Raw genomic sequence first — 18,266 nt, forward strand, 5'->3', positions numbered from 1 at the left:
TCTAACATCCAATCTCAATCTGCTCTGCTCTAGTTTGAAGCCATTGCCCCTGGTCCTGTCCCTGCAGGCCTTTGGGAACAGTCTCTCTCCATCCCTCTTGTAGCCTCCTTCAGGTACTGGCAGGCTGCTGTTAGGTCTCCCTGGAGCCTTCTCTTCTCCAGCTTCTCCCCCATGAAAGATTTCAAGTTTCATGATCTGACCTGTTCACAGCTGGCCATTACCCAACCAAGTCTCCATCTCTGCTCTGCCCTGCAGATGTTTCCACCACCAAGTTCTGTTTGGTATTTCCCTGGCAGGACAAACATGGGGAAAGAAAAGCAAACAGCCCAATTGGGCACCCTCTGTGTTCCTCCAGCTCCCTAACCTGGGCAAGGCCAGAGGGCCTTCCAAACTGCTCTCCCAGCCACAGCACATGGACTGGTGGTGAGGAATCTTCCCAGGCTGCAAACCACAGTCAGACCACAAAGCAGCAACCCAACAGCTAAAACACAACAGAAACTGCAGCAGCATTTCTCCTCCCTCAGTTCAAGTCCTTCCTCCCTCATCCTCCTCAGCTGGAAAGACCTTCTCCAAGCTCTCAAGGAGGTGGCTTGCTTTGAGGGCAATATTTCAGGAGCCATCCAGGCAGGCAGCTGGAGATGCAAATCCTTCACCACACTCCTAAGCCTTCCCAGGCCTGCTCTCAGCCCTTGTGTTTCCACCAGGCTGCACAAGTGGACAGGGATGGTGGCAAGTCCAGCCAGGACAACCCTCTGCAGCAAGAGCAAAGCCACACAGCTCCCTGTGCACACACCCTGCAGAGCTGGCTGACAACGTGGCTGAAGAAGAAATGCTGATGAGGAAGCCAGCTGTGGGGCTTGGCACTCAGCCTGGGGCTGCTGAGCAACCTCAGGAGCAAGCCTGGAGCTCCCCAGGGCACACTAAAAAAGGTGGCAGGTGACAGACCTTGACCCAGGCAAGTGATGGCAGCTCAGCCCCAGGGGATGAGGCAGTGGGAAGGGACAGAGCAGACACAGGAGCAGCACTCCCCTGCCTGCTCAGAGGAGCAAAGACATTCAGCAGCAAGTGGGTGAAGAGGAGGCTGAAGCACTGTGCCTGGGGAGCTCCTTCTGCTCCCCCTCAGGCAGGCTGAGCTGCAGGGCAGGGCTGCTGCTCTCTCTTGAGCACTTACACAACTCCTCAGCTCCAGCTGGGCACTGTGCAGGCTGCACTCTTTGAGCTGACTCAGCATTTCTTACGACAAGCTTCCCAACCAGCACCAACCTCTGTGCCCAGCTCCCCACCCCACACTCAGCACCCCTCACTGGGGTCTGGTGGCCTTCCCCATGCAATCCATTGGCATGGTCAGAGCATCAGGCTGGTGAAGGCACCACGAGTGATGTTGGAGCAGCCTGGGGAGAAACAGAGCCTCTAGTGATGTGCAGAGACAGCAGCCTGAAACAGGTGAAGCTGAGACCCACAAGAAGATTTACTGTGTCCACTTCTGGAGCCTCTGTTACAAGAGGGCTATGGAGGTGCTGGAAGGTGTCCAGAGAAAGGCCACCAGGATGAGCAGAGGGCTGGAGCTGCTCTGCTATGAGGACAGACTGAGAGAGTTGGGGCTGTTCAGTCTGGAGAAGAAAAAGCTCCAAGGTGACCTTCTTGTGGCCTTCCAGGATCTGAAGGGGGCTCCAAGAAGGCTGTGAAAGACTTTTTAGGGTGTCAGGAAGTGACAGGACTGGGGGGATGGAATAAAGCTGGAAGTGGGGAGATTCAGGCTGGACATGAGGAAGAAGTTCTTCCCCATGCGAGTGGTGAGAGCCTGGAATGGGTTGTGCAGGGAGGTGGTTGAGGCTCCATCCCTGGAGGTGTTTGCAGCCAGGCTGGATGAGGCTCTGGCCAGCCTGCTCTAGTGTGAGGTGTCCCTGGGCATGGCAGGGGGGTTGGAACTGGCTGAGCCTTGTGCTCCCTTCCAACCCTAACTGATTCTATCATTCTCTAAGATGCTCAGTGACTGGAAATGCAGAGCTCTGGAGCATCTGCAAGGCTGTCACCTCCTGGGACATGCAGGCTCCTCAGCTTCCACACCCCAAGGCTTCTCTGCCTTCCCTTCATCATTTCTCAGCAGCAAACCTTGCAGCAGGCTGGACCTGTGCCTGGCTCAGCTAAGGGCAGGATTTTCTGCAGTGGTGACACTGGCAAGTCCCAGGCAGCATCCCATTCCTGTCCCAGGGAGCAGGGGATGGGCACGGAGCTGGCTGCTGGGGACAGGATCTCTGTGCTCACTGAGGGCAGGCAAAGGTCACACAATCATAGAATTGTCAGGGTTGGAAGGGACCTCAAGGCTCAGCCAGTTCCAACCCCCTGCCATGGGCAGGGACACCTCACACCACAGCAGGTTGCTCACAGCCACATCCAGCCTGGCTGCAAAAACCTCCAGGGATGAGGCTTCCACCACCTTCCTGGGCAACCTGTGCCAGGCTCTCACCACCCTCATGGGGAACAACTTCTTCCTAACATCCAATCTGAATCTCCCCTCCTCTAGCTTGGATCCATTCCCCCTATCCTATCACTCCCTGACACCCTCAAAAGTCCTTCCCCAGCTTTCTTGGAGCCCCCTTCAGACACTGGAAGGCCAAAATAAGGTCTCCTTGCTTGTCATGACAGAAAAAAACTGATTTCATGGGAAGAAAAACCAGAATTTATGGGAATCAACCTGTAATTTATGGGAATCAAACCCAGAATTTATGGGAAGAAAAAAAACAGAATTTAAGGGAAGAAAAAACAGAATTTATGGGAGGAAAAAACCAGAATTTATGGGAATCAAAACCAGAATTTATGGGAATCAAAACCAGAATTTATGGGAAGAAAAACCAGAATTGATGGGAAGAAAAAAACAGAATTGATGGGAAGAAAAAACCAGAATTGATGGGAAGAAAAACCAGAATTTATGGGAAGAAAAACCAGAATTTATGGGAGGAAAAAACCAGAATTTATGGGAAGAAAAAACAGAATTTATGGGAAGAAAAACCAGAATTTATGGGAAGAAAAACCAGAATTTATGGGAGGAAAAAACCAGAATTTATGGGAAGAAAAAACCAGAATTTATGGGAAGAAAAACCAGAATTTATGGGAAGAAAAACCAGAATTTACGGGAGGAAAAAACCAGAATTTACGGGAATTAAAAACAGAATTTATGGGAAGAAAAACCAGAATTTATGGGAAGAAAAAAACAGAATTTATGGGAAGAAAAACCAGAATTTTTGGGAGGAAAAAACCAGAATTTATGAGTAGAATAAACCAGAATTTATGGGAAGAAAAACCAGAATTTATATGAAGAAAAAACAGAATTTATGGGAAGAAAAAAACAGAATTTATGGGAAGAAAAACCAGAATTTATGGGAGGAAAAAACCAGAATTTATGGGAAGAAAAACCAGAATTTATGGGAATTAAAACCAGAATTTATGGGAGGAAAAAACCAGAATTTATGGGAAGAAAAAACAGAATTTATGGGAAGAAAAACCAGAATTTATGGAAGAAAAACCAGAATTTATGGGAGAAAAAACAGAATTTACGGGAAGAAAAACCAGAATTTATGGGAATAAAACCAGAATTTATGGGAAGAAAAACCAGAATTTATGGGAAGAAAAAACCAGAATTTATGGGAAGAAAAACCAGAATTTTTGGGAGGAAAAACCAGAATTTATGGAGAAAAACCAGAATTTATGGAAGAAAAACCAGAATTTATGGGAGGAAAAAACCAGAATTTATGGGAGGAAAAAACCAGAATTTATGGGAGGAAAAAAACAGAATTTATGGGAGGAAAAAACCAGAATTTATGGGAAGAAAAAACCAGAATTTATGGGAAGAAAAACCAGAACTTATGGGAAGAAAAACCAGAATTTATGGGAGGAAAAAAACAGAATTTACGGGAAGAAAAAACAGAATTTATGGGAATTAAAACCAGAATTTATGGGAAGAAAAAACAGAATTTATGGGAAGAAAAAACCAGAATTTATGGGAAGAAAAACCAGAATTTTTGGGAGGAAAAAACCAGAATTTATGAGTAGAATAAACCAGAATTTATGGGAAGAAAAACCAGAATTTATATGAAGAAAAACCAGAATTTATGGGAGGAAAAAACCAGAATTTATGGGAGGAAAAAACCAGAATTTATGGGAGGAAAAACCCAGAATTTATGGGAGGAAAAAAACAGAATTTATGGGAAGAAAAAACAGAATTTATGGGAAGAAAAAACAGAATTTATGGGAAGAAAAACCACTTCCAGTTGGTAAACACAGCAGAAAGCAAGTGAGCAGGAGGTGCTTGTGCCCTGCGAGCCCTGGGACCAGTGCTGCTCTCCCAGGGGCTGCTGCTTGCTCGCACACCAGGCACTGCCTGCTCTGAACCTCTCCCTGCACCCTCAGCACTCTGGCTCAGAGCTGTTTCTTGTTACTCCTCTTGGAACAGGACATCAGGAGTGGGGAAAGCTGAAATCACTCAACTGAAATTGTGCAATCAGAGGCAGAATTGCTTCAACTCAAACCCACTGCCAAAATGCAGCCTCCTAACCCAACTGCTCTCCCAGCAAAATGCTTTGGGTCAGGGGCTGGACAGCAAATGGGATTTTTTTTTCCTCCCCAGAAGGCTGTCACAGCCTTGTCCACCAGCAGACCCACAGCTGCTGCTGAGAAATGGGCATGAAGAGACAAACATCAGCCTTGGGACCCACAGCATCCAACCCCCTGCAGCTGTGGATTCATAGAATGGGTTGGGTTGGAAGGGACCTCAAAGCTCATCCAGTTCCAGCCCCTTGCCATGGGCAGGGACACCTCCCCCCAGCCCAGCTTGCTCAAGGCCTCATCCAGCCTGGCCTTGAACACCTCCAGGCAGGGGGCATCCATCCACAGCTTCCCTGGGCAACCTGTTCTTCCCAAGAATTTCTTCCTCATGTCCAGTCCCAATCTCCCCTCTCCCATCTCAAAGCCATTGCCCCTCAGCCCTTGCCCAAAGTCCCTCCTCAGCTCTCCTGTAGCTCCTGGAGCGATGAACCTCATAGCATAGAACCATTTCATTTGGAAAAGGCCTCCAAGACCATGGAGTCCAACACTAGACTTGTGCCAGGAAGAGGCAGTATGAATTTCCAAAGAGATAAAGATTGCCAAGGAAGCCAAGAAATAGCAGCTGTGCCCTCAGCAGAACCACAGCAAACAGCTTTGGTTGTTCACCAAAGGCTGGCAGAGCCCTCAGAGAAGCACCAGCAGACACTGGCAGGGCTGCAGGTGTTCACAGGCTTCCCCAAAGCACCTGAGTGCCACTTGTGTCTTCATGGTTGACTTAGGAGCTCTGTCAGACTGCTGCTAGCTTCAGCCATGGGCTCCTGGGGGGCTGGCAGACCTGGTACCCAGGATGAAGGGGCAGCAGAGGAGTGCCAAGAGCACAGCAACATCGATCCCTGCTGCAGCAACGGATGTGGCCAGAAGCAAGCATCAGTGAGAGGAAACACCCTGGTGGAGAAAAAGCCCCCTGTGGGCTCTGAGCCAGGGAGGTGCCCTTCCAAGGGAAGCAGAAGGTGAGTTGCTCTTTGCCTGTTTTCACATCCCCAGAGCTGTTCTCTCCGTGCCACAGCAGCTGAGCTCAATAAATCCACCTGGTTGGGATGGGAACATTCCCTACCTGATCTGAGGGATGCTCCACTCCAGTGCTCCCTGCTCCTCTCCAGGACACAGGGGCACTGAGCCATCCCCAAATCTACCCTCCCTTGCCATGCAGGAGAAGCACAGAGATGCTGCAAGGCAGAGCTGAGGAAGCCTGGGAGACTGCCAAGGCACTTCAATGGTACTGGGCTAAAACCCTGATCTGGAGACAGGCAGGAAGGGCACATTAAAGCACTGGGGGGAAGTGGAAACCTTCCCCAAGCCCTGCATTAACCCAGCAGAGCCAAGCTGTTGGCAGGAACTCCTGCAGCATCAGCAAAAAGCATTGCTCCACCTGACTGCCATGAACCAAGGGGCAGCTGCTCAGAGCTCGTGGGAGAATATGTCCTTCAAAGCCAGGAGGAAAGCCTCAAAACCCAAGAAAAGCCCCCAGAGCCTCTGAGCTCTCTTCTGATGCCACACTGAGCAGCTGGAACTGCCAACAAGGAGCTTTCAGGAGTTTGCATTTTCACCACCTGATCACAAGCAGGACAGCAACATCCTTGGTGACAGGGGACAGCACCAGAGGAGATGGTTCCAAGCTACACCAGGGGAGGCTCAGGCTGGAGCTCAGGAAATATTTCTGCACTGGAAGGGGTCTCAGACATTGGCACAGGCTGCCCAGGGCAGTGCTGGAGTGCCCATCCCTGGGGGTGTTCAAGCAGCCTGTGGGCCTGGTGCTTAGGGACATGGTTTGGTGCTGAGCCTGCAGTGCTGGACTGGATGAGCTTGGAGGTCTCTTCCAACCAACTCCATTCTGTGATACTGTGAAGCTCTCCATGAGCACTGCCATGTCCAGGAGGGCCTGGAAATCCAAACAGAGAACACAAAACATCTGCACTGGCAGGATCAGGTCAGCTCTGGCAGCTCTTAGCTATCAGGAGATGGTTGCCCAAGGATGGGCACGAAGCTGCTGGCTTTTCTAGCATGCTTAGCACAGCAAGAGAAGGAACTGGGAAGCACCAGGAGGCAGCTCTCATCCCACTGCTGCCACAGGCAGTATGAGCACAGAATCATACAGCTGCTTGGGTTGGAAGGGACACCAAAGACCATCGAGACCAACTGCTGACCTAACCCCACCATGGCCACCAAACCCTGGCCCCAAGTGCCATGGCCACAGGAGTCTGGAGCACCTCCAGGGATGGGGACTCCACCACCTCCCTGGGCAGCCTGTGCCAGTGCCTGAGCGCTCTTGCAGGACTGAAATTGTTCCTCTTGTCCAACCTAAACCTCCCCTGGTGCAATTGCAGGCTGTTTCCTCTCACTCTATCACCTGACACCAGGGAGAAGAATCCAAATCTCCTAGAAGCAAATGAGCACTTGAGATCTGGGAGAGGATGTGCAGGAAGGGTTGAATGCCCACTGAGTGCCCACCTCCAGCCTTCTGCTTCAGTAAAGCCCTAATTTGTTCATCAGTTTGCCCAGTGATGTGTGCCAGAGCCCAGCACTCTTAGCAGAACACAGGGTGAGGGAGCACTGGATGGGAAAGAGGAAAAGACCATTTGGTCACCAGCCTGCAGAGCTGTGAGCTCCACAGCATCACACTGCCCATGGAATCAGAGCTCTGCCCTCTCAATCAACTCCTGCCTCCCAGGCAGGGCAGAGAGGACAGGCTGTAGGTGGGAAACCACCACCACACTCACCATTCCCTTGGCTGTGTGTTGGAACTGGACGTGGGGACAGAGCTCACCAGCACTGAGCAGTCCCAACTCTCCTGGAGCCACCAAGAGCAGCAGCCCCCACAGCTCTCCAGCTGGAGGGGGCAGCTTTGTCCCAGTCAGATGTTTTGCCTCTCTCTTTGCAGCCTGATCTTGATCTCACACCTCTGCAGCCAACACCAAAGCTGCCACAGGTCTCTTGGGACATGGGTGAAGTACCCCAGCAGGGCAGATCTGGCATAGACAGGTTCATGGAATGGGTTGGGTTGGAAGGGACCTCAAAGCTCATCCAGTTCCTACTCCCTGCCATGGGCAGGGACACCTCCCACCAGCCCAGCTTGCTCAAGGCCTCATCCAGCCTGGCCTTGAACACCTCCAGGGAGGGGACATCCACAGCCTCCCTGGGCAACCTGTGCCAATGTCTCCCCAAAGCCCCAAACCTTTAACAGCACAAGTAAGGAGCAAGCAACCTACACAGCCAGGAAGGTTTTGAAATCAGAGGTGAGATACTTGGAAAACTCCTCCACACCCTATGACACAACCCCAGCAACAAGGAGGCAGTCAAGCCAGAGCCTGAGGTAGGGAGAGGAGGAGGAACAGGAGCAGGGCTTCCCAGCACACAGCCAGGGTGGGGGAAGGCTGCACTGGCTCCTCTAACCTACGACCTTCCTCTTCCCACTAACACAGGCAAAAGGAGAAGCATGAGGGGCTTGGGGGCTGAAGACAGGGAAGTGTGGGGAAAAATTGGCTGAAGGGGAGTGATGTCCCTGAAGGACAACTGAATCCCAGGGGGAAAAAAAGCAGGGGTGTACCAGAGCTGGGCTTTCACCCTGCAGCTGAGCTTGGCTTCACTGGGCTGAGCCCACCAGGCTGAAGCCTCACACAAGTTCCTACCCTGAGCTGCACAAGAAAGCAAAAGAAACAGGACTGAAAATTCCTCAAATCCCTCTTCACTGCTGGACCAAGAGAGGAGCTGGCAGAGCCTGAGGCAGGTCAGGGCAGAAGTGTGCTGGCAGAGCTGCAGCTGAGGAGTCTGCTGGAGCACAGTAACAAAATCACCACCACAGTGATTTCAGAGCATTTCCGAGAGGGATCCTCCAAGGATCTTCTGAATGCAAACAAATTACATCCAACCAATCCCACGTGGGAAGTCCTAGATCCTTATACTCATGGGGAAACTGAGGCAGCAGTGCAGCAGAGGGTTGTAACATAGCTTGGAGCAGGTGGAACCTCTGCTGATTGCCAGGTAGATAAAAGATAATCCTTCATTTTTTCTCACAGACAGGTGGGAGACCAGAGGACAGTGATCCATGGGAGAGAAGAGCTTGGGAGAGGTTTGCACATCCATCCTACACCCCAGAGGCATTGTCAGGCCATTCCTTCCTTAACAGTGCTGGGAATTCACTTGTCATGGTCTTCATAAGGCAGATTTCTATGGTTGAATCTGTGTCAGGACACACTGCAGACCACAGGAACACTTCTACTCTAGAAGGCAGCAGAAATCCAACAACTGGAGAAAGATCAGAGTCCAGAAAGCCTCCTTCTCCCCAAAACTCGGGATGAAAACTGGAACAAGACCCTCTTTAGCTCCTCAAACAGAGCTTGTGTTCTTCCTGAAGCATGGCTGGAGCAGGACATGCAGTCCAACTTCCAGCACATCCTTACTGCTCGCTCCTGTAACCACCCCCAAGAGACTCCAGCATCCTGGTGCCCTTTGTGCCAGGTGCCCTTCGTACCAGCAGGCAGATGCTCCCCACCAGAGAAGCACCTCACCAGCAGCTGAAGCTGAGGGGCTAGCAGAAGGATGAGGTGAGAGATGAGCTGTGCAGGAAAATATCTTCAGAGCCCTCATTTTGAGGGCTCAGACCAGGGCATGGAGGGAAGATCTCTGGAAAGAGGATCTCACGCTGGACTCATCCAGATCCACTCATGGGACAGTCCTAGGAAGAAGAATCCACCCCAGGACCCTCCCAAGTCCTGACCACAGGAGACAGAAACCCTTTAAAAGGAGGAAGCTGAGGGGGAACCACACTTGACCAGCAGAGATGGAGGTTGCTGCGGGTGACCCTGGCAGCGTCCCTTTGGCAGGGTGGGGCAGGGGGTGACTCCATCCACCCCCAGGGCTGCCTCTGGGGTGGCCCACGGCACAAAGGACGTCTCAAAGAAACCAAAAAAGGAAAATAATGCCTCCAGCCTCTCACGCCCAGCACAGGGGGGCCAAGGGACCACCTCAAAGCCACACAGAGGAACACCTAAAGATGTCCCCTGCCGCTGTCACCCGGCATGGCAGAGTGTCCTTGACCCCATAGTCCTGGCCCAAAGACTCCCCCGGTGTCCCCGACCCTGTCTTGCGTGGGGAGGGGTCCCTAGGGCTGTTCCCACCCCCACATCTCTGCTGGTGCTGTGTGTCTGGGGGTGCCCTCGGGAGCGTCCTGCGGCCACAGACAGTCCCCAGACCCACAGCCCTTGCAGAAGGGTTCCCCAAATCTGTCCTGAGCGCTGCCCCAAGGCCCACAGCCCCTCCGCAGAGCTCCCCAGGCCCCCCACAGCGGCACGGCGGTGCCCAGGGCTGTGCCAGAGCCGTGTCCGGCCCCAGCGCTCGGGGGTCGGCAGCCCCGCCGCGCAGCCCTCGCCTCTCACCTTCTTGACGGAGAGGGAGATGTTCTCCAGGATGCGATCCTTCACCTCCGCCGGCTCCATGGCGCCGCCGCCCGCCGCCGCTCGCCGCTTCGCCCGCCCGGCGCAGGCCGAGTGCCTGCCGGTCCGCCGGGCCCGCTCGCCGCCCCGCCGCCCCCCGCCGGCCGGCTCCGTCCTGCCGGCTGCCTCGGCCCGGCCCGGCCCGGCCCCGGCCCCGGCCCCGGCGGCTGCGGGGTGGCGGCTCCGGCCGCCGCTCAGCGCTCCATGGCCGCGCCGGGGCCCCCCGCGGCGGGCGCGGAGGTGAAGGGCGCCCCGCGGGGAGAAGGCAGCGGAGCGGGGGCCGCACTCGTGACCGGCACCGAGCTCCGCCAGGAACTGAGGTCAGGCGGGAGGGAGGGGAACGGCGCTGCCCGCCCCCGGCACCGGCACCCGGGACCGCCCCGCCGGGGAGCCACCGCCTCCCGCCCCAAATGGCGACCGCGGGGACGGCGCCGGAGCCCTCGGCGGCTCCTGAGGGGAGGTGGCACTGGGGACAGTGAGAGGAGATGGCACTGGGGACAGTGAGGGGAGATGGCACTGGGGACAGTGAGGGGACAGCGAGGGGAGATGGCACTGGGGGTAGTGAAAGGACAGTGAGATGGCACTGGGAACATGAGGGGAGATGGCACTGGGGGTAGTGAGGGGAGATGGCACTGGGGACAGTGAGAGAACAGTGAGGGGAGATGGCATTGGGGGTAGTGAGAGGAGATGGCACTGGGGACAGTGAGAGGAGATGGCACTGGGGGCAGTGAGGGGACAGTGAGTGGAGATGGCACTGGGGACAGTGAGGGGACAGCGAGGGGAGATGGCACTGTGGGCAGTGAGAGGACAGTGAGGGGAGATGGCACTGGGGGCGGTGAGAGGACAGGGGAGATGGCACTGGGGGCAGTCAGAGGACACTGAGAGGACAGTGAGGGGAGATGGCACTGGGTACCTCATGAGCCAATTGGGAGCCAAGAGGGAGATGCTGTTGGGTACTTCCCAGCCTTGGGCTCTGCAGGGGATGTAAGGGGATGAGGGGAGGTGACATTGGGTCCCTCATGGATCCAGTGAATGGGCATGAGGGGAGATGGCATTGGGTCCCTCATGGATCCAGTGAGTGGGCATGAGGGGAGGTGGCACTGGCACAGTGTGAAAACATCAGGAGAGATGCGACTGGGGACAGTGAAGGGAAATGAGTGGGATGTGAGGGGAGATGGCAATGTGTCCCTCACAGCCCAGCTGTGGGGATGTGGGGGGAGATGGGAGTGGGACAAAGGGAGATGGCTTTGGGTCCATCCTGGCCCTGGCCTCAGTGAGTGGCATGAGAGGAGATGACGTTTGGGACCCTCATGGCCCAGTGAGGGCACATGAGGGAGAGAGGGCATTGAGTACAGGGAGAGGACACAAGGGGAGATGGCACTGGGTCCTTCACAGCCCCCTGAGGGGAGGACAGTGTTGGTGCCCACTGAGAAGCCCTGTGGTGGGGCACCACGCTTCCTAGCCAAGGCCCAGAGTGTGGCTTCGCTCTGCTTTGGGGGGCTGGCAGGAGCCAGCTTCAAAGGGAACAGAGATATTCATCAGTGTGAAAGAAAAATGGGGGGGGTCCAGATGGCACCCCACCACCGAGGGCTTCAGGACCCCCCAAGATGAGTCCATCTCTCTTCTAAGGTTCATCTGCTCCAAGTGTGACAACTTGGAGCCAAAAAATGGTCCAGGTAAGTGTTGCTGAAGCCCAGACCCAAGCCCCACTCACCACCACAGGACAGAGCCAGGAGCTGGTGCAGAGGCTCAGTGGAGATGGGAAATAAAAGCTGAAATGAACAATAAATGCTCTTCCTGAGATTCAGGGGAAAGGCCCTGGTTTGGGGGCTGGCCCTGGGGCTGGCCCTCAGCACATTCTACCCTGAGAACTGAAAATGGAACCGAAAGTACAAAGCAATTAAAAAAGGAAAAGCCAGCAGCCCTCAGGAGCACTTCCCCTGCACCATTCCCTGCACCATTCCCACCCTTTCCTGCAGAACCAAGCTGCTGGCAGGGAGGGGAAGAGCTGAGCAAGGACTGGGATGGAGGAAACACATCAGGCCAGGCCTGCAGTGGCAGGAATGGCCCAGCCAGTTTAGCAGCTTTGGAAGCTGTGGGAGAAGCTCCCAGGGAAGGGAACAAGCACAGCCTGGGCTTGGGCTTGGGCTTGGGCTAAGCCATGAAGCTCCTTTTAGTTTCTCAGTTCCATACCAGCAGCTGGAGAAGCAGAACTGCTGCACTGAGGGAGATCCCAACAAGGAGGGGATGCTGTCTGAGCACCCAGGGCTGAACTGGGGGGAGATGAGGGGGAAATGACCTCACTAGAACACACAGACAGCTGCTGAGTGCGAGCCTGCTCCCTAACAAGTCACAGACCAGCAAGCTACAGCCAGCCCCTTTAAGGAAGCCCAGCAGCTCCAGTGCAGTTTTCTTCCTTACTGGTCAGTGTCAGGCTTTGAAGCATGCTCAGGGTGTGAAGCAAAGCAGCTGCACAGGTGAGGCATGTCTGCTGGCATCCTGCATTGCTCTGCAGGCACTACCTGCAGCCTGGGCAATCCCACAGCACAGCAGACTTCCTGCTCCCCTACAGCTTCCCTGGATGCTTTCAATGCCCCAAGCCTCTGTTTAACTCCAAGTAAAACAAGTTGGTTGTGTAATCCCTTAAAGCACTCACACACACACACAAACACTCTTAGGGATTTACATGGAGAAATTCCCTGCTCCCAGAGTTTAGCCAGCTCCCATTCTCCCTGGACAAGCTCGGGAGGAACCATCCCACTCCCAGCACACCTTCATCTGCTTCCTATCCTCTGCCTGAGAGGTTTTTAACTCTTTGTTCAGCGTTCCCAGCCTGAAGTTGGCATGAGGAGCATTGCCCACAGAGCCATGGGGTGCTTGTCACTGCTGGGAGGACAGGAGTGAGTCACTGAGGTGTGTCTCATCTCCTGCAGCAAAGTGTGCCCAATGCAAGACACCTTATCATGCAGCCCAGTCCCAGGGCACTTCAGTCATGCAGAAGGAGATTAAAGAGACACAAGAATCATTTCAGGATAAATTTAGGCTGGAAAAAAATTAGTATTAGCAAACCAACAAAAAAAAACCCAGAAACAAGCAGAGGTTTATTGGGGTCAGTAAGGAGCAGGCCCTCACCTCCTGCCCAGCACACAGCCCTGGGAGCACAGCTCCATGGCCACAACCAGGCACAAGGGGGCTGGGGTTGAAACACCTCCCATTTGTTAGCAAAGGGACTCCAAACGAGACCTCTGTGGCAGCTGCTGCTGTGAGGGCTTCCAGCACCACTCACATCCTGTCTGTGACTCAGTGTTTGTGCTGGCAGTCACCAGCACCTTGTCATTAGCAAGACTCCAGGTCACAGGGGGGTGAATTATGCTTCCCAGGGCATCCTTCATCCTTAAAGGAGAGGTTGAGCAGAGAACTGGTGCCAGGCCAGCTGGATTTCCCAAAGCCCATGCTGGTGACAAAGCTGCCCCCAGAGTGATTCCCTTGGCAAAGCAACACCAGAGCTGTGCTGAAGCCACCAGAGACAGGAGGCCCAAAGTGAGTGGCTCTGTGCAAGCCATGAGTGATGGCTCAGTCACCTTGCTTCTGCTGACCATCCTCTGAGCTATGCTGCTGCAGGATGCAGAATGATGCAATGCTCACCTCTGCATCCAGCTCCTGCTCTTCCTGCAGCCTCTGCACCCAGCTGACAGGAGACAGGAGGTGTACCTCATGCTCCTGCAGCCAGGTGCTAAGCTTTGTGCTCTGCTCTGCTGTCCTTCTGAGTCTTGCCTGAAGAATTCCATAGCCCCACAGCAGCTCTCTTCTCATGAACTACTCAGGCTTGTTCTCAGGCCTTGGCAACTGGGATTCAGAGATTTCATAGATTCATAAATTGTTTTGGGTTGGAAGGGACCTTAAAGCTCATCCAGTTCCAACTCCCTGCCATGGGCAGGGACACCTCCCACCAGCCCAGCTTGCTCAAGGCCTCATCCAGCCTGGCCCTGAACACCTCCAGGGAGGGGACAGCCACAACCTCCCTGAGCAACCTGTTCCAGTCTTTCCCCACCCTCACTGCAAAGAATTTCTTCCTCATCTCCAGTCTCAGTCTCCCCTCTTCCAGCTCAAAGCCATTGTCCCTCATCCTGGCACTCCCAGCCCTTGTCCAAAGTCCCTCCCCAGCTCTCCTGGAGCCCCTTCAGGTACTGGAAGGCTGCTCTAAGGTCTCCCTGGAGCCTTCTCTATTTGTTCTGTTCCAAATAGCCACATTTAGCTTAAGGAAACTCTATGATCTTTGGGGACAAAAGCCAGAGAGGGCTTTGAGTGCAGAGATGGTAACCTCAGAAATGCAGACAGACCAAGCAAGCAACATTCTGATAAAGTGTTTATTCTTTTTTTTTTCCTTTTTTCTTTTTTTCTTAAATATCAAATTTGTTTTTTTTTTTTTTACACATCGATTTTGTTGATAAACAGTCCCCCAATATTAAAAAAAAAAATAAAAGGAAAGGAAAGAAAAGAATTAAATCAAGAAAAGAATCAAGTGTGTATCACTTTGGGCAGAACCACCTTCCATTCTCTGCTGCCACAACCACTCCTCCCTTCAGCCACCTGCCAGGATGAGTGCAGCACAGTCAGCCCAGGGGAGGAAAGCACACAAATGCAGGCAGCTGTAGGATTCCTGAGTATTGATTCCCTCAAGGCTCCTCACATGAGTCTGTAAAACTCTTTTAAGCTCAAAAGCATCAGCCAAGGAGTAACCCAAAGCTGTGCATTGGGGTCATGGACTGAGCCTCCTCTGCACAGTGGAGGAAGAGACCTCTTGGCTGCTGCAGCCACTTCCCAGGCTGACTTCTGGGAGAGGCAGGCAAAAAACCCAAACCCTTGATGTCTCCTCTCTGAATCCATTTTAGAATTCTGGGGAGCTGTTTGGCAAGGAGTCTAAGTCTGGTGAAGGAACCTCTGGGACCTGCTGCAGATGGCAGAGTGTTTTAAAGAAACCTTATCTGCAAGGGTTCAGCAAACCCACTTCAATATTGCTGCTTCAGAGGAGACAGCAAGGGGGAGAGACAGAAGGGAAGGTCTGTAGAGGGCCATGGTTAACAGTCCTGGAGGCCAAGGGTCTCCACAGAAAGCTGAACACAGGTAGTAGCAACAAGGCAGAGGCTGTCATGATAATGCAGCATAGCTCAGCTCTGTCCCAGGGAAATGTGCCAGGGACAGTCACCAGGACACATCTCCCCCTCCTGTCACAACTATCTGCACCCAGAACCTTTCAGGTGTTGGAATTGCACTAAATAAACTCCCTTAGAGCCTCCAGTACAGAAACAGCCAGAGTCCAAGTGAATCCCTTCAGGACCCTTAAGGCCGAGAGCCCATCTCAGAAACAGCAGCCAGGTAACAGGACCACGGTGGCTGCAGGGAACACTAGGAACAAGCTCTGCAGACCACCAGGGGCCCCTCAGGCACTGGCATCTTTATGAAGCACCTTCCCAGAGTTGCTTCATTCTCTCTAGAAGGACTTCCCACACTCAAGGAGTTTTGCTAAGCTGATGTGACAATGGTACCTTGGAGCAATGACGAATGAGAAGGGGAAAGAGAGTGAAGAGCCCTGGTCTAGAGCAGGGCACACAGCTCCTTGGGAACCTGAGCGACTTCTGGTGTTCCCTGCAGCCCCTGCTCTAGCCCAGGAGCTGTCCCAGCTGCCATCCCTGCTTTAATACAACTCTTGGTGTGCCAGCTGAGTGCAGAGACCACGAAGGGATTGCTACAGGCTGAGGGGGGATGTGTGCACATGGCAGAGGACACACGGACAGGTTACAACAGAAGACAACATTCAGACAAGGTTCACTAAATGTATCTTCTACCACATTTTATTTCAGCCTTAAACACTCACCACTGCCCCCATTTGCTCCAACAGAAGTCTTGCTCCTAAGAAAAAATAAAAACCCATTCTCTAATGGAGCAGCACACAAAGCAAGGCTCTGAAATGAAGAGATTGACACCCCCAGGCTGGGACTGCTGAGCAAATCCAAGCTTCTCAGCTGGGGGGGTGCCAGGCTTGGTGTCCAGTGGTACAGAGTTACCCAGCAGGATCTAGCACTACTGATAAATGCTTCAGTACAGCTTTGGCAGGAGGGCAAGGGTCTAAACTTCTGTTTGACAAGGAATAAATCTGAGTGCTGAAGCAAACGGGCTGAGGCTCTAAAGCTTCTCTAGCATAAGTTCTGTATCTGCAGACTAAGTAAATGTGGCCCAAGCAGAGCCTTGCCCAGCTGGAGCAAAGCAGCAGTGCTGCATCTAGCTACAAGCAACCACCCCAAGGACAGAAGGCCTGAGGATGAGAAGGGGACAACATTGGGTGGCTACCACCTGATGCTTCAAGAAGCTGGCAGCAGAGGAACCCACAGGCTCAAGGGGACAGATTCAGCTCTTGTGCACCCATGAGGGCCAGCCCACAGCTGCTATCTGCATACTGGGTGGGGGTTTGCTCCCAGCACCACCTCACTGAGACCTGTGGTGTGAACCTGGAGTAGATTGAGCTGTTCAGACTGAGGATACTCTGGATCCAAGAGCTGGGAGCTGCCTTCTTGCTGCTTTTGACAGTGGACCAGGCAGGGATGGGAATGGCTCTAAAGCCAGACCTGGGTGGGAACGGCTCTAAACCCAAGCAGGGATGGGAATGGCTCTAAAGCCAGACAGGGATGGGAATGGCTCTAAAGCCAGACCTGGGTGGGAACGGCTCTAAACCCAAGCAGGGATGGGAATGGCTCTAAAGCCAGACCTGGGTGGGAACGGCTCTAAACCCAAGCAGGGATGGGAATGGCTCTAAAGCCAGACAGGGATGGGGGATGGGTCTGATATCTCCTATTTCCTAGGGCTTCCAGAGATCTGACTCCTCCTGTACCCTTTACAGAGGAGGCTTCTGCTGATGTGAGGTGCTCACTGCAGGGACACCTTCAGCAGGGGCAGCTCTGAGCACCTGCCCAGTAAGGATCATGAAGCTGCAGTCTTGCCTCAGTAGCTCATGTTGAATGGAGCCAAGTGAATTACTCACTGCTGCTGTAACAAGGCCCTTCCCAGACTGCTCCCTATACGTGCATGGAGCAATGCCTCACATGGCAACACCTCACCAGAGATATGACCCTGCCCATGGCAGGGGGATTGGAACTAGAAGGTCTTTAAGGTCCTTCCAACCCAAAGTGGCCTATGATCCCATGAGCTCAGTCTGTCTGGGAGCCCCAGGCCTGTCTGGTACATTCACAGCTCATACAAAACCTCTGTTTGACAGACAGCAGGATGCCTTCAAGCTCTGTTCTTCTAAAGGATCTCCTGGATACCTAAGGAAGTCTGACAACCACTGCTCACTGGCTTCAGAAACTCCTGCAGGCTCAACAGATAATCTGTGCTGTTTTTCAACAAAGCCCACTCGAGACACAGGCAAATCTGCTGCACACCAGGGAAACACCAGGGACACAGGCCTGAGACAGGGACAACCACCAAGGAAAGCCACAAACAAGAACATGCTTCCAGCTGCTGCTGCCCCAACACTTCAGGTTCAGCTCAGAGCAGAGGGCCCAAGGTGAACACCTGACACAGAACCACTTCTGAGGTTTGCAGCTGGCATGAACTTCAAGCTCCCACCTAACATTTGGTATCATTTCAGCCACACTTTCCCAGCCCCACCAGCGTTTGGGGGCTCTGCAGAGCATCACAGAGTAGTTCATCCCTCTTAAAAAAGCACCTGGAAAAGGCTTCCTACAGCACAGGCTGAGGCTCCTCAGCAGGGAGATCCTGAAGGCCATGATGGTTACAATGCAGGAGCCACCTCAGTGCATGTTTGATGAACCCTACTGGGGATCCCCCTCTGCCTCAGAGCTATTCCATCAGCACCCCAGCAGCCAGCACAGACTGGCAGCAGTTTGCTTTTCCCTAGCTGAGAGGCTGATCAGACACCCCCAGACACCAATGCAAAGCAGATTTCTCCACTCTCCTGGTCCCCCCCTCCCTGGCTCGATGCAGAGAACACATCAGGTGGAACAGTTCCTTCTTCCCTGGGCAGAGGGGGGGTTAGGAGCAGTAACACAAGGTGAGCTTTGTTAAACAATTCCATCATTAAGGGTTTGCCTTCAAGTGGTTGAGTTTGTTCTTTGTGTGGGGGGAAACACCACGGGGGCAAGACTAGAAAACAAGAAGTAGAATGCTCCTTCCCACCCCCACCCACCCCCACCCCCCACCAGTTAACACCAGCACAGC

The 18,266-nt window shown here is 53.4% G+C and overlaps 1 protein-coding gene across 1 annotated transcript in view; it reads right to left on the minus strand.

Annotated features, from left to right (window-relative positions):
• PLEKHM2 (pleckstrin homology and RUN domain containing M2) overlaps positions 1–10,034 on the minus strand; it is a 40,641-nt gene extending 30,607 nt beyond the window's left edge. Inside the window, exon 1 of the mRNA XM_054395049.1 lies at positions 9,975–10,034. Within this exon, the coding sequence (XP_054251024.1) occupies positions 9,975–10,034 (60 nt within the window). The remainder of the gene's footprint in view (positions 1–9,974) is intronic.
• Positions 10,035–18,266: the final 8,232 nt, after the last annotated feature.

This window comes from Indicator indicator, chromosome 32 (assembly GCF_027791375.1).
Source record: "Indicator indicator isolate 239-I01 chromosome 32, UM_Iind_1.1, whole genome shotgun sequence".
Lineage (NCBI taxonomy): Eukaryota > Metazoa > Chordata > Aves > Piciformes > Indicatoridae > Indicator > Indicator indicator.